At 35.1% G+C, this 16,346-nt stretch overlaps 1 protein-coding gene across 2 annotated transcripts in view; it reads right to left on the bottom strand.

The window, feature by feature from the left end:
- Positions 1–16,346, bottom strand: part of MACROD2 (mono-ADP ribosylhydrolase 2) — a 1,974,291-nt gene that overhangs the window by 1,956,702 nt on the left and 1,243 nt on the right. For both annotated transcript variants that reach the window (XM_059134074.1, XM_059134073.1), the window contains exon 2: positions 11,007–11,123. In XM_059134074.1, coding sequence (XP_058990057.1) covers positions 11,007–11,123 — 117 coding nt within the window. The remainder of the gene's footprint in view (positions 1–11,006; positions 11,124–16,346) is intronic.

Raw genomic sequence — 16,346 nt, 5'->3', positions numbered from 1 at the left:
TTTCAGGCGTACAGGTCTGTGAATCATCAGTCTTACACATTCACAGTACCCACCATAGCACATACCCTCCCCAATGTCCATCACCCAGCCACCCTATCCACCACTCCCCTCCCCTCCAGCAACCCTTAGTTAGTTTCCTGAGTTTAGGAGTCTCTTATGGTTTGTCTCCCTCTTGTGTCTTCCCTACCCCCCCACAACCACCTGCCCTGCTTCTCAAATTCCTCATATCAGAGAGATCATATGATAATTCTTTCTCTGATTAACTTATTTCGCTTAGCACAATACCCTCTAATTCCATCCGCGTCGCTGAAATGGCAAGATGGGGGGGGGGGGGGTTTGATGGCCCCATAGTATTCTATTGTATACATATATACCACATCTTCTTTATCCATTCATCTGTTGACAGACACCTAGGTTCTTCCCATAGTTTGGCTATTGTGGACATTGCTGCTATAAACATTCGGGTGCATGTGCCCCTTCCACAATTTCTACCTCTTTAAAGCAGACAGACCAAATTCAAAGTAGATATGTAGTTACAGTTACAGGAAGAGGAAAAAAAAATCTACATTATATACATTAGTTAAGAACACAGATGTGACTAGGAGTCGTGAATACGGAGTCACAAGGTGCAAAAGAAAGGTGCATTCTATTATAAGAATAGAAAGCTTTGGAGCTATGTAGTCCTATTGATACCTCCTTCAATTTTCAGAAAAACCTTGGGATGGAGAAACAATCAGCCCCTATGTGGCAAGTAGCAAATGAAGAGATAAGTTTAGGGATGTCACATGAATTAGGACAGAATTAGGATCTGATGCCAGCTAGGACAGAATTAGGATCTGATGCCAGCTATGTTCAATCCCAAAACTTCTGTACTCCCACAGTTAATATGCAAGATACATATATTTCAAAATAATGGATACCACTGCCATGTCTGATGAGTTTTTAGCATTAAGCCTCAACTTATGGACACCTACACATACACCCTGAAAGTTTTTACCCCAACATACCAGAGAAGAACAAAATTTGGAGATTCTCTAGCTCGGTTATATTCATATGGCAGACACATCACAAATCTAATATTGGTGAGAGAATCCCCTATATTTTGGGGTTTCTTGAAAAACTGAATACATCCTAATCCAACCTCTAGGAAACAACCAGCAATCTGAAATCCATAGCTTCTCTGGAGTTAGGACAAACTAAACCTCAGTATTACAAACCTTGAAAGGCACATTATCTTTTGCCCCACCATAAATATGGTCAGGCATATAGACTACTGTCGAACTGTATTTTGTTGCTAATCTGTATTTTGTTATATATTTGGGGGGGTATTATTGAACAATATTTTGATTCCTGTTTCATCAGTAATCTTCAATGTGGTTCTAAATCAAAGGCTTAGTTAAAACCGTAAGTGGTATTTAAATCTGTGTTTTAAATACTTACATGGAAAATCAGTAACTATTTCAAAAAAGAAGACTATGACTTTATAAAGACTCTTTCATGTTGAAAAATGATCAGAGGGAGAAGAAATAAGAAAATGAAAGGAAAATGTTGGCTTTGCCTACCACCAATCTATTCTATAACTCATCTCAAGGTACCCATCTGAACTGACCAAAAAGTATTTAAGTAAAATCTGTTTACTAATTCACCTAATGGGTTAAAAAGAAAGCTAAGAGAATCTGTGAACTACAGACTTACGAAACACACAGAAGGGACTTTTCATCTTGCGGTCTCAACACCAAGTCATTATATATACCAAAAAAAAAAAAAAAGAAAGGGCTTTAGTTCTGTATTATTGTTTAAAAAGCTTAAATACAAGGACAATTCATATAGCACATAGTGGTATACACACCAATGCACAGTAAAATATACTTTTGTTAAAACAATCTTGGGAAGGAGGTAAAAGGACCAAAAGTGAAAAAAAGTGGAAGAAAGACAAAACCACGTAGTGAATCATGAATCCCTGAGTAACTTCATATTTTTTCTTCTCCATTTTAGAAATTAACCTTAGTTGACAAATGTCTGACTAAAACAGTGCTTACGCCATCACACAGCACCATTACAACATCACACAGAGTATCATCATAAAATTTTTAATGTTTTCATACATTATTACAATGAAGGCCGTTGTTCTCAAAATTCTTAGATGTTGTTTAGCCTAATTCTCTTATAGGGGACCAAACTACTTGTCCGTAGCCATGTTCTTTCTGAAGTAAACCAACTAACTCAGTAAAGCGCTTAAATGGGGTATAATATTAACATAATTTCTTAGAATTGCTTTATATATCAAGAATCAATAATGCCAAAGTAAATGCATTTATTTTATTTTTTTTTTAAAGATTTTATTTATTTGACAGAGAGAGAGTAATCACAAGTAGGCAGAGAGGCAGGTAGAGAAAGGAGGAAGAAGGCTCCCCGCGGAGCAGAGAGCCCAACATGGGGCTCGATCCCAGGACCCTGGGATCATGCCCCGAGCTGAAGGCAGAGGCTTCAACCCACTGAGCCACCCAGGTGCCCCAGTAAATGCATTTAGAATGGCAATATTTTAAGTTTTTTTTACATTTTAAATTATTACTATACAATAAATTTAGTGTCTATGTTTTATGCCCATTTAACATAAGCTCTTCTGACATTTTAAAAACATCTGTTTAAAGATTTATTTGACACAAAGAAAGGGAGCATGAGGCAGGTGCAGAGAGAGAGAGAGGGAGAGAGAGAGAGAACTTAAGCAGACTGCACTGAGCACAGAGCCCAGGGCAGGGCTCAATCTCATGATCCTGATACCATGACCTAAGCTGTGCTGAAACCAAGAGTTAGTGGCTTTAACTGACAGTGCCCCCCAGGCACCCCAGGCTCTTTTAACACTTAAGCTCATAGAAACTGAAATGATGACATTTTTACTAATTATTATAAACATGCAATACTGATGAATACACATGAATTCCCATCCTTGCCTCAACTAGTTATATATCTATGTAATAGTTCAATAAAAACTTTATTCAAATATATCAGTGGACTAAATTTTAAAACTTAATAAAACCAACCTTATATTACAGAGATCTAAACGCATATGTTACCTACATTAAAAAGCATCTGGCTTAATTTCTAAGCCCATCATTCCCACAAGAATCTTTACAACAGAGCAAAAAAGAAAAAGGTAAGAGAACGGAAATAATACATGAAAATACCACCAGGCAAGTAGTTTCTAATTTAGTCAATTCACACAACACGTATTTACTGAGTATCTACTATGCAGCAAGTACTATCACAGATGCCAGAGACATTAAGGGGAGTGAAGACATCATCCTTATTTCCCTAGTAGTTACAGTCACATACAGAGAGATAACCTGATAAAGATAATCCTATTATTGACATTGACTACATAAAAACAAAGTAATATAAATGTTCTATGAAAAGGAACATAGCACTATGAAAGTATCTTATAGTAAAGGAAACTATTCCAGAAAAAGGGCTCAGGGAAGACTCCAAAAAATAATAATAGAAGGGTTTCAAGATGAGAAATGAAAGCTGAGAAAAATTAAGGTGAGAGAAGTGTTAACGGGGTGTGGGGCGGGGATAAATACAGGTAAAGACCCAGTAGTGAAAGTGGGAGGGAGCACAAAACATTCAAGAAACAAAAAAGGATAGTGTGGCCAAAGGCAGAGACCAAGAAAAGGAGTGGTATAATAAAGAGCCAAAAGAGGAGAGGGGCCAAACCATAAAGTTTAGTACATTTTAGAATTTTAGTCTTTATACTAGTCCTTACTTTGAATTGTAAAGCGAAAAATGTCTGTTTCTAATTAAGTTCTACTTTTGCAACATCTTTGTTGGTAATGGAAGTGTCACAAATTATTGTTTGAAGGATAAGCCAGAATGGTCTTTGTTGCCTGAGGCAAAAATAGGTTTCTGGTTCTTTATTTTTTTTAAAGATTGTATTTATTTATTTGACAGAAAGAGACATAGGGAGAGAGGGAGCACAAACAGGGCGAATAGAAGAGAGAGAAGCAGGCCCCCTGCCTAGCAGGGAGTCCGACGCAAGGCTTGAACCCAGGACCCTGGGATTATGACCTGAGCTGAAGGCAGACACTTAACAACTGAGCCACCCAGGTGTCCGATTTCTGGTTTTTTAAACTAAATTTATTTGAAGATCATATTAAAGGGGGGGAAATCACCACCCACTCAAAATAAAAAAGCTCTATCTAAGGGTGCCTGGGTGGCTCAGTCAGTTAAACATCTAACTCTTGATTGCCACTCAGGTCATGATCTCAGGATCCTGAGATCAAGTCCCGTGTCTGGCTCCTTGCTGAGCCTTGAGTCTGCTTGGGATTTTCTCTCTCTCCCCTTCTGCCCTTCCCCCTGCCCGTGCACACACACTCTCTCAAAGAAAATTGTAAAAAATTGAAAAGATTTCTAAGAAGCTAAGAAGTTTTGCTCTGAGCCGCCTTCTGCTTCTACAGACCATTCTACTTTTAAAGCATAGTATTTAAACTAAATATAAAAAGGAATCAATATCAAAAAATTAAACAGGAAATATTCCTTTCCAATATTTATATCCCTCCTAAACTCTATCCTGTTTTAAATGCCATTTTCCTAATTCTTTAGTCATTTTAAATTGTGCTCTTCCAACTAATAACATCAAATATTTAATCAAATAAAGTTGTTAACATCATTTAAAAATCTGGGGCAGTGCCTACCTCATCATACTCACTCATTTTGTTTTTTTTAATTCCTTCTACCCTTATGGTCCCTCACCCCTCTTCATGTAATATATAGTAACATAAGTAATTATATTATTATTTCCTCATTTCTAGTGGTTAATAAAAATATTAACATTCAAAAAAGTTATTGTAAATTTACTAAGGATAAAAATACTGGACCAAGCGTTTGAAAATCTGAATATATTTGAATATTTGAAAATGAATATTTGAATATTTGACCAAGATCAAAATATTAAGACATACCTTTTAAAAATTATTTCTAAATATCAATAGTCAACTTGGCACACAGGTAAATTCCAGCAAAATTCAATACCCACAATAAAATAAGATCTCAGTGACTGAGAGATTGAGGAGTTTGGACTTAACTTTTTTTTTTGGTCAACTATTACCTCTTGTGGAAATCATTTAACAGAAGAAATTAATTTTTTTTTCCCCTCCCTCAAGATTTTATTTATTTATTTGACAGAGAGAGACACAGCAAGGGAGGGAATACAAGCAGGGGGAGTGTGAGAGGGAGAAGCAGGCTTCTGGTCGAGCAGGGAGCCTGATGTGGGCTCAGTCCCAGCACCCTAGGATTATAACCTGAGCCACTGAAGGCAGACGCTTAATGACTGTGCCACCCAGCCCCCCAAAAAATTAGTTCTAATGAAAATGAGAGCAACTAAGTTTGAACTTCTAAGCTAATGATGCTAGTATTTTTAATATGAAAGAAAGATTACACACATGCCTCTAGTCAACCCACAATCTCAAGATATTTTTATATACCTCAAAAAATGGAGATTCACACAAAGACTTCACAGTTCAGACCATTTCTAGTTAAGTGTTTTCAAAGGACTATAAATCAGATTGGTATATAAGATATGAAATATATCAAGATAAGAAATATGAAGTTTCCTCCTGAATGACCCATTTTAAAAAATTTGTCATACCTGAGTAAAATAATTATATATTTTTCATCTAACACATCTTCATAATTTATTATATTTCTCCTCCTTTGCTGTTCCATGTAAACATTAATAGTAATGACTCAAACATCTAAACTTACAGCTGTAGCTGTTTTCCCTGTACTAACTAGTAAGACAAAATTAGCATAAGCATAGCAGAGTTTTTGCCAATCCTTTGCTCCATCCAAAGAAAATAACAACAATGCTTCTTTCAGTGGTATTTTAGAAGAATTTTAACTTGGAAGTAGCAATGGAGAACAGAACACATACAAATTAACCCTGAGAACTTTTCGTCCCTACAAAGAAAACAATGTCATTTTTCTATCATATCCATCCATCCATCCATGTATCTATGTATCTATATTTGCTTTTCTACTATACCCTAAGGCTACATTTTAGTAATTGTATCTTTTTATCTGAGAGCTATACTTTACATGCACATCCTTTGTAGACTGTTAACCATTGGGTACTCCCACTTAATATACATAGGTGGCAGGGAGAGAGAGAGAGAGATGCAAAATGATAGCCAAAAATTAAAATGAGGGGAGTCTGGAGGGCTCAGTCCATTGAGCGTCCAACTCTTTTTTTTTTTTTTAAGATTTTATTTATTTATTTGAGAGAGAGAGAGTGAGAGAGAACATGAGACAAGATCAGAGGGAGAAGCAAGATTCCCCGTGGAGCTGGGGGCCTGATACGGGACTCAATCCCAGGACTCCAGGATCATGACCTGAGCTGAAGGCAGCTGTTTAAACAACTGAGCCACCCAGGTGCCTTGAGCACACAACTCGATTTCGGCTCAAGTCATTATCTCAGGATCATGAGATCTAGCCCTGCATCAGGCGTCACACTCAACATAGGGTCCACTCACAATTCTCTCTTTCCCTTTCCCTTGATCCCTCCCGCTGCTCACTCTCACACACTCTCTCTAAAATAAATTTAAAAAATTAAAAGAAAAAATGCTTTGATTACCTTTGGAAGATTTCAAGAAGCCAACACAATTTAAAAACTGGTAAATAAAGGGATTCTAGCATCCATTCTGCCTTTCTGTATAAACTATATTCCATGGAAACAAAAAAAATTGATAAGAGAAAGTTCTTTACAGCAGTCCAAATAATAAATGAAGAAGGAATGATCAAATCAGAATAAGACTCTTTTGCAACCTCTAATAAAATAATGGATCGAGGGGCGCCTGGGTGGCTCAGTGGGTTAAAGCCTCTGCCTTCGGCTCGGGTCATGATCCCAGGGTCGTGGGATCCAGCCCCGCATTGGGCTCTCTGCTCAGCAAGGAGCCTGCTTCCCCCTCTCTCTCTGTCTGCCTCTCTGCCTACTTGTGATCTCTCTCTGTCAGATAGATAATAAAATCTTTAAAAAAAAAAAATAGTAAAAAAATAAATAAATAAATAATGGGTCGAAGCAATGATCATCAATGGCTGTGAAAATCATTAGGTGAAAATTTGATATGGAATTTTACAATGGATAGATTAAGCTGGCAATACTTGAACCCAGTGATCAGTCTTATCAACAGAGAGGTAACCAAACATTATGCACCTTGTAAAATTATGCAAAAGAAGGTGTACCAGGGGTGCCTGCGTGCCTCAGAGGGTTAAGCATCTGCTTTCAGCAAAGGTCATGATCTCAGGTCCTGGGATCAAGCCCCACGTTGGGCTCCCTGCTTGGTGCCTCTCTCTCTGCCTGCTGCTTCTCCCTCGCCCTCTGCCTGCTGCTCCCCCTGCTTGTGCCCTCTTTCTCTGTCAAATAAATAAAATATTTTTTTAAAAAGGAGGTATAATAATCTCTGAAGTGTTCTTTAAAAAAAATTAAACCCAAGTCTGATCAAACCTCTGGATTTAACTTCCAGCTCATAAGTAACACAGTGGACAGAAGAACATGTTAAGTGACACTACAAAGATGCAGTCAGCAAAATCCAAAATGCAAAAAATTCTGTAAGACAAATAACCTACATTATTTATCAAATAAAATACAGGGGGTAGGAGAGAGGATAGAGGGAAAAGGAACTATACATTAAAAGAGACTCAGAAATATACTAAACGCAAATGTGGACCCTGTTTAGATCTTAACTCAAGCAAACCTGTATTAAAAAAGGAAAATCCTTCATGAGATGATTGTAAAAATTTTTAATACTAATTGGATATTTAATCACATTAAAATTTATTAATTTCACATGATCTGAGCATTGTGGTTATAGCAAAAAACAAAACAAAACAAAACAAAAAATGTGTCCCTAAATTTTAGAGATATATGCACACATATATTTACAGATAAAATTATTATGACAGGAATTGCTTCAAAACAATCTGGGAAAATTATTGGGAAGCACTGGTGTAAATGAAATAAAACTGGCCATGTCTTTACTGTTGAAACAGGGTGATTGGCGTATAAAGATTCATTATATTACTCTATTTTTATATACGTTTTTAAATACTCATTTTAAAGTTTGGGGAAAAAAATAGAGAATTCTCCTTCATAGATGGTTAACCTCTGAGGTGTTATTATTTAACATACTAATTGTGCTCACCTACCCATGAGGCACTATTGCAGGTGTTGAGACATAGCATAAGAGACAAGCATTTTAAAATTCCCTTCAATAAAGCAACTGACAAATGAAATAATTATTAAGTAAGTGGAAGCACATAATTTCAGAGATTTGCCAAGAGCCGTTAACAAATATGAACATGAACAATAAGAAAGCAGGTTGTGGGGGCAGTTTTTTGTTTTTTGTTTGTTTTGGTAATCTCCCTACTTCCTCCTTTCTGCAGAAAAAATGATTTTGCATCTGGCAATTCTGGGCTTCCTATTTTAGAAGGCCTTAAAATCAAAATTATGACAAACACATTCCACTATTCCCTCGCTTGTTTAACTTTCTACTACAATATAATAACAAAAAGCATTTAATTAAAGTAAAGCAAAACTGAGCAAAGTAAGAAAAAAATTAAAAACAATTGCTTGAGAACTTTCCATGTAATCCTGGATATCAAGGCCAAAATGTCCCTCGATAAAAGTGTAAGTAATAAATGACAACACTTGAAATTGGAATATTGTGCAAGCCCCATAGATACTGCTCATGTCCTACAAATCAGAAACCATAGGACAAAGAATTATAGACTTCTTTTAAAACTTAGCTTGAAATCTAACACCTAAAAAATAGATATTATAAAAATCCAAACCTACTTAGATACTATACACTTATGAGCAGCAGCTTAAACATGTCAAAATAAAATACAAACTACAGTTGTCCTTTATTATTTTTTAAATTTATATTCTCAAAGAATCTTTCAAACTGTTAAAATACTAAAACTCCCTTAACTGCACACTGGATAGGTAACACTGAAAGAAAGCATTTTTGAAAGATATATATTATATAAAGTAATAAATAGATATTACTTGTCAGATGATGCATCTTCTTTCATGAAAAAAGAAGCTAGCCACTAATTTCTATGTCACAACAGGGGAGCACGTAACATTAGACAGAATAAAACAGTGTTCAAAAGAAAAACAATTTTGATCATATCACCTCACTTCCCATGAAAAGTTTTCAGTTCAAAAAAGCATGAAGGAATAAAAGTGAAATACATAGAGCAGTTGTAACCAATTATAAAATTCATACTGGGAGACAGGAGTAAATACACAGCATCCTGTTAGGGAATAACAATGGTAGGTGTTATTCAATGTATTTTTCTGATTTAGGGAATGTATCTTGGTGTGTGATATCTCTGAAAACACCCAACTGTGAGTTCTTGGACAACCCAGTTAAACCCTACACTTTTATGTGTATATTCAAACAGAAGCAGCCAACATAAAGGACAACTTTATGCAGAGGTGAGCAGACCAACATAGGGCACTACAACCTGGGTATTTGTCAATTGTTTTGACAGCAACAGGAATCTACCTCTTTCTGAGAGGCAAAAATTGCTTTAAAAGAACATCAAGTATGGCATCCTTAGAAAAGTGACCAGTTCTAACAGCAACTAAGAAGAAAATCAGAAGAATGAAGTACTAGAAAAAGAGAGATTTACTAGCCATAAAAAATGGTGCTGGAGTATTTGATACCAGTGTCTTATTAAAAAAGAAGAAATAACTGAGACCCAAACATGAAAAAGGCACACGGTCTTAGATAATCAAGGCCCAAATTCCATCCTTTTGCTCTCTAGTTCTACATTCTTTTCATATTCATTTTCATTCATTTTTCATTACATAGCACTACCTTCTCTTTCAATGAATGAGGTTTTCATTAGACTGTTAGAAAACAGCTTGCATTTATTAAAAACCCTGGGCAAAGATGTTATATGTGCATGTCCCAATGAGATTGTCCAATGACCCCCTTAGAACATGTTTTCAAACAGAACACCAAAAAAATAAAAATTCTGTCTAAAATGCAAACACTCAGGTAAATAAATGTGTGTTCTCTTCACAGACACCAAAGCCTAACTGGACTGCTGTTTCTCACAGATTTTTCCACAGAAATTCATATTAATTTTGTTCTGAACCCATAGTATCTTGTATAGTTCCATCAATCTAAGACCAGAACCTGTGAAAATAGTACATTCCAAGTCCCTTTCATAAAGTTACCTCTCTTTCTCACTTGTTAAGTATCTTAAAAAGCACCCTATTTCTTCTAAGCTTCATATCCAGACCATTAACACCAATGAGTGCTAATTCAGAGGTAAGCATAAAAATAAATTAAATAAGTAATAAAAATAAATTAAAAATAGTATATCATTTTTTTAGAATTTTTCCCTGTACCTTTTCAATACTTAAAATTTCATTTATATGCTAACACATATCTTCACTCAATCTAGACTCTTATTAAATCATAAAGACTTTGGAGTAAATTTTGTCAAATACTTCACATGCAAATAAATTACAACACCATACAAAATATATATTCTTCTCTAAAACTATGGGAAATGTTAGTTTTTCTCTATTCTTCCTAGGATACTTCCAACTGTATCCAATCCTTAAAATAACTTGAAGAAACTTGAAGAAATAAATGAACCTAATCAAAACAAACTCAAAGGGCCACATCATCAAAGCACCAAATCCTTAATATTATTTGCTCCAAGAACAACTACAGAATAGTTTTAAGTGTCGTAATATAAATGTGGACCACTATATCGTAACATGAATTATGTTAATATAATTTCCTAAGTTTAAATAACACACAACAGACTTTAAAACAATTAAATGACAACCAAGCAATTACTTCAAATAGCAAAAATGTCATCTCTTTACTGAATGCCAGTTATTCATTTCTATCAATAGCTGTCCTGCAGAAGTCATAAATAAATGGGAACAGTATCTCCCTGAAAAATTGTTCTGAGAAACTTACCATCATTTTGGCTCTTGCCCTTCATCTCCTCCTTCCACGATAGGATGGTGTTCAGGGGAACATAGTCCCTTATGTATTCTTTGCGTCTCTCCTCTAAGGTCATCTTCAGTAAACGTTCTTGCAAAATAAAAGCAGAATCTCCATTTGTATTTAACTTTTAAGCTCAGAAATTATTTTATAATTTAGCTATTAATCATGTAAACAAACCAAAGAACTGGTTGGATGTTGAAAAACATCAAAATGAAAATCTAATGACTCCATCTTTGAATGTTAGAAAGGGTCAAGTTAATACCACTTTACAATGGGGGATGGGGCAGAGCCTGATGAGGAAGACTCTTATGATAGCCCAAGAAATAAATGAGCTCTTTAAATCAATATATATTATCAGTCTACTATGTGCCAAGTAATATGTTTACACACTGCAGGTGCAAAGGTGATCCTTAACCTTGAGGAGTTCACAAGACAAAAGAGGAATGGATACTATACAAAATAATAGCTACATAAATAAAATACAAAATCCTAAAACAGGTATGTATAAATGCTAAGAGCACAAAAAAGGCAGCCACCACAGCATTCCCTTCATTTGAAATGCCATCAACAATAAAAGGGCACTTTCAATTTAATAATATATTTGTGGAGGTAACTAAATACTACTTTTAATATACATCTTGATAAGATTAAAATATCTTTAAAAATGCATCTTAGAATGACAATATAAAAATATTATTAAAAATGCATCTTAGAATTAAAAACAATAAGTTCTTTATAAGTGCTAGGTACTTCACACATAAAATTTCATGGAAATCATCTTTCCAACAACTCAGCAAAATTAACTGTATTATTATTCTTATTTTGTAGATAAGGAAATGAAACACATCAAAGTTCAATAGCTGTCCAAAGCAAGAAAGCTTTCCATTAAAATCCAGTCAGATATCTCCAGAAGTCAAAAACCATACCTTATATTATTAGTCACTACAATGTATTACCTTCACAGGATAAGCTCCTGAGAAGAGGTGATATGTTTCTGTTATGTCAGCTGTCATGTATCATATACTTTACCAAAGGTCTCCACAATGTAAAGAGAATGACAGTTATTCTCTCTCTGTCTTTAAGCACACTACAAAAATGAATGGATTTAAGGAGAGTACCTAGCTGTAGGTATCTAACCCTCATAAAATAATCACTTTAAAAGATTCTTTCCAGGGATGCCTGGGTGGCTCAGTCATTAAGCATCTGCCTTCCGTTCAGGTCATGATCCCAGGGTCCTGGGATCAAGATCTACATCTTCTCTCTCTCCCTTTGCCCCTGCTGTGCTCCCTCCCTCTCCTCTCTGTGTCTCTCTCTGTCAAATAAATAAATAAAATCTTTAAAAAAAAAAAAAAAGATTCTTTTCAGAAATAAACTGCAGAATGTATTAATTTAAGTACAATAGAACAGGAAATGGGAAGCCTACATTTTTCCCTGCTCCTAGAACTGGCTTTTCTTCAGCCACATTAGGAAGTAATAATAATAATAAAGTATTTTAACCAAACGTAATATAATCAAATCACAATACTACAGCACTCAAGGGTTAACACTGTACTGAATGTAAGATGCTTAAAGGGCATTTAAGTTGAAATCCAAGAATCTGGAAATCAGGAAAGAGATCTAGCTAGCCTAGCGATTTTGGAAATTACAACTGAAACTTCTGGTCCTAAAGGAAGTTCACAGGAAAAGGTAAGGATGTGATCAAACCTCAAAAGAAAAATTAAGGGGTAGACACAAAGAGGGGGAAAATGAAATAAAACTTAGATGTCACTGGACGTATAAGGTGAATCAAAGTGCCAATGATGTAGAAACCAGCAGACAGAAGAGTTTTAGTAAGATGGGGATTGGAGGGATGGGATAACTGGGCAATGGACGTTAAGTAAGCCAAGTGATACAAGGAGCACTGGGTCTTATATAAGACTGATGAATCACTGAAACTGAAATAATACACTATATGTTAATTGAACTTAAAATATAAAATAAAATAAGTAGAAGAAGGGAAATATTGTCAACTGCTATAGGAAGATCAGGAAGAATAAAAAGTAATAAGCCACTGGTTTTATCAACTTGATCACCAACAGCACTAAAAAGAAAGCAAAGTGGTTAACAGAGCTGTCTGGATTCTAATCCCCAACCATACAAATCTATGTGATCTTGGGTTACCTAATCTCTTAATGTCTCAGTTTTTCTGAGGTAGGTATTATACACAATTTATAGATGAAGCAATTAAGCCAGAGAGGTTGTGTAACATACATAATGTTCTACAGCTAGTAAACGATACAGGTAAGATTCAAATCAGACAAATCTTCAACGCTCTTGACCCTACAGTATACTACCTCACAGAGCTGTTGTGAAAATTAAATGAGATAACCAATGTAAGATACAGTAGTCCCCCTTATGTGCAGTTCTGCTTTCCATAGTTGTAGTTACCCATAGTCAACTACAGTCGAGAAGAAGATAATCCTCTCTTTGGCATATTGTCATAGAGTCACTAGTAACCTAACACGATGTCATGTCATTCACCTCACTTCATCTCATCACACAGGTGTTTTATCATCTTACATCATCACAAAAAGGATGAGTACGGTACAATAAAATATTCTGATGTCACATTCACATAACTTTTATTACAGTATATAGTCATTATTATTCTGTTTCATTAGTTACTGCTAATACGTTACTGTGCCTAATTTATAAATTGAACTTTATCATAGGTATATGTGTATACACACATACACACACAGAAGGAGAAAAACAGCATATATAGTGTTCAGTACTATACACAGTCTTAAGCATCCACTGGGGGCCTTAGAACATATCCCCATAAATGAGGGGAGACTGTTGTACTTAGAATAGTGCTGTGCACACAAACTGGACTCAAATAGTAACTCTTTTTATATTGGTACCATCACTGTTACTACTGAGTGGATTTAGAAACATTAGTTTCACTAGAGGACAGTTGAGATCCAGGACGACTACAAGGAAACTGAGGAAAAGAAGCGAGAACAGCAACTCCATGATGAAGCCCTTTGGAAAGAAAGGTATTTTATGGTAGAGACTCAAGTATCATTATAGGCTGAGGAGGGGAACCTAAAGACATTGACAAACTAAATATATCCAAAAGGGAATAAATGATAGCAAAAAAAAAAAAAAAAAAAAAAAAAAAAAAGGAAGGAAGGAAGGAAAAAAGAAAAGTGCTTCCATTAAGGTAAGAACAAGGCTGAAAGGACAAAGGACGTATAAAGAAATGGACAGAGGAAAATGCTAGGGCTGTTCATGTTAAATGACATACATTTTCTAAATGAGTTAAAAGGAAATGTCACGTATTTAATATAGGAGGAGGGGGTCCTGATAGAATAGGAAGCTTGAAGGAAATGGTAAATTTGGAATACTCACACAAAGGAGGAAAAGGGATGACTAGCACTTTCCAAAGCACTACTACAAGAGTTCAGATCATTAATATAGACATATTGCAAGATCAGTAATTAGGTTGAAAGATATCATGAACCAACTTGTAGTTTTAGTAAATGTCATAAGGTAACATAGAAATGCAACCTGGCCTTTGTCATTCCATTTATAGAAACATTAAGTATGGACACTTAGAAAAGATACAAGATCAATAATAAGAAAATAAGGTAAAACAGAGAGGTGATTTATGTTCCAGTACTTGAAATTATAACACACATTAAGTGGTTTTAAATTAGGGCTCAAAATGATACATTAATAATGTTCATTTAACATATGTGGACTTAAGTCCTTTGTTACTTGTTTAAACAATGAAACATACTAAGGACCACAAACATCTATACAGTTACTTTAGCATTACACAAAACTTTTCCTGAAAGAATACTTCCCCTTTACAGTCAATCTGCTCTATGAACCAAGCATATAAGTAGACAGACCTACTATTAGATGGCATACTGAGATAAAGTGTGTTTACAGAATGCCAGACATTTCAATGAGGAGGATAAGCCTTCCTTCAGACTTAAATAACAGCTGCAAAAATACAGTAAAATCCTCACCAGTGCAATGAAAGAAAAAAGGTCATGCATCCCATCAGCTTCTTTAATACTAACCACTGTATTAGAAATCCTTAGTTCTCTCTTGATGGTACAATACATACTTTTTAATATTAAATATTCAAAATAGACATCCTGATACACTGAGACATACACTAAAGTCTTCAAATCACAGTTTAAGTTTTTCCTTCACCATTAAACTCCATGCAAAAATAGGTTAGTTTTAGACAAGACATATTTAATTTGTTAAATACCCTCTTTAATTGTGCACTTGCTTCTTTACTTGAAAAAAATTAATTTGGTTATGTTTTCCCCTATTGTTAGAAGCAAAATATCAAAAACTCAAGACATTTAAGATTCTAAAATGCCTGCTTGACACAGTCCAAATGTGTAGATGTTAAATGAAGGAGCATTATAACATTGTCACTTTAGGAACATTATAACAGAAAAATACTTCTTAAGCAATTACCATAATTTCATCAGTGAATCAGATATTGAAAACAATCTTGATTTCCATTATTTTTGCCTTCTTATCAATACAAAACTAACATTTCAAGACCATCAACAAAAATGGGCATAGAGGATCTTTCAATGCTTACAAGGAAAATTGTTGGAAAAAAAAATTGGAAATGTGCTGAAACTAAAGTAACTGACACTGCAAAAACAAAGATTATTTGACACTACTTTATATATAGCAGGCTATTATTCTCAACAGAATTTTTAGTTCGATATAAGCCCGTAATCATTAAGACATAATTAAATGACATACAACCTAATCTTTCAATATTTTAAAAGCCGTTTTAGATCTTCCCAGGAGTTAATTTGAAAAAATAAAACCCCCTCCCCATCCCTTTCCTTCTGCATCGAAGTGGGCCCTATATAAAGGATTATTTTCCCCATACATTCTCTTTCTTATGTCCACTGTTTGGCCTTAGTGTTTATAAAGGCCAGGACTTGTGAAAAGAATCTACAGGTTTTAAAGAGCTATTATCAAGGAAATCAACTCTCAACCTAGTCACCCCATTATCCTTCTAATATGAAGGAAATAGGATACTTCGGAGAGATCTGCACTACCCTCACCCGACTGCACTCTGGATACACAGGTTTAGTCTATGTTAGCAGTAGCAATGCAAGTATCTGCTACACTTCTGTAAAAAAACTAAAGAATAGAAAAGTGTGAAAAGCATGAAAGAAAAAACGCCAGAGACTAAAGTTTTATGTCGGAATATTATCTAACTATAATGCCAGAGAAAAAGGTTGGGGGGGGAGAAAACGGGATTGGATGGTACACTTC

This window comes from Mustela lutreola, chromosome 9, assembly GCF_030435805.1.
Source record: "Mustela lutreola isolate mMusLut2 chromosome 9, mMusLut2.pri, whole genome shotgun sequence".
NCBI lineage: Eukaryota > Metazoa > Chordata > Mammalia > Carnivora > Mustelidae > Mustela > Mustela lutreola.
Note: the sequence above shows the minus strand (reverse complement) of the source record. Positions and strands in the feature narration are given on the sequence as shown.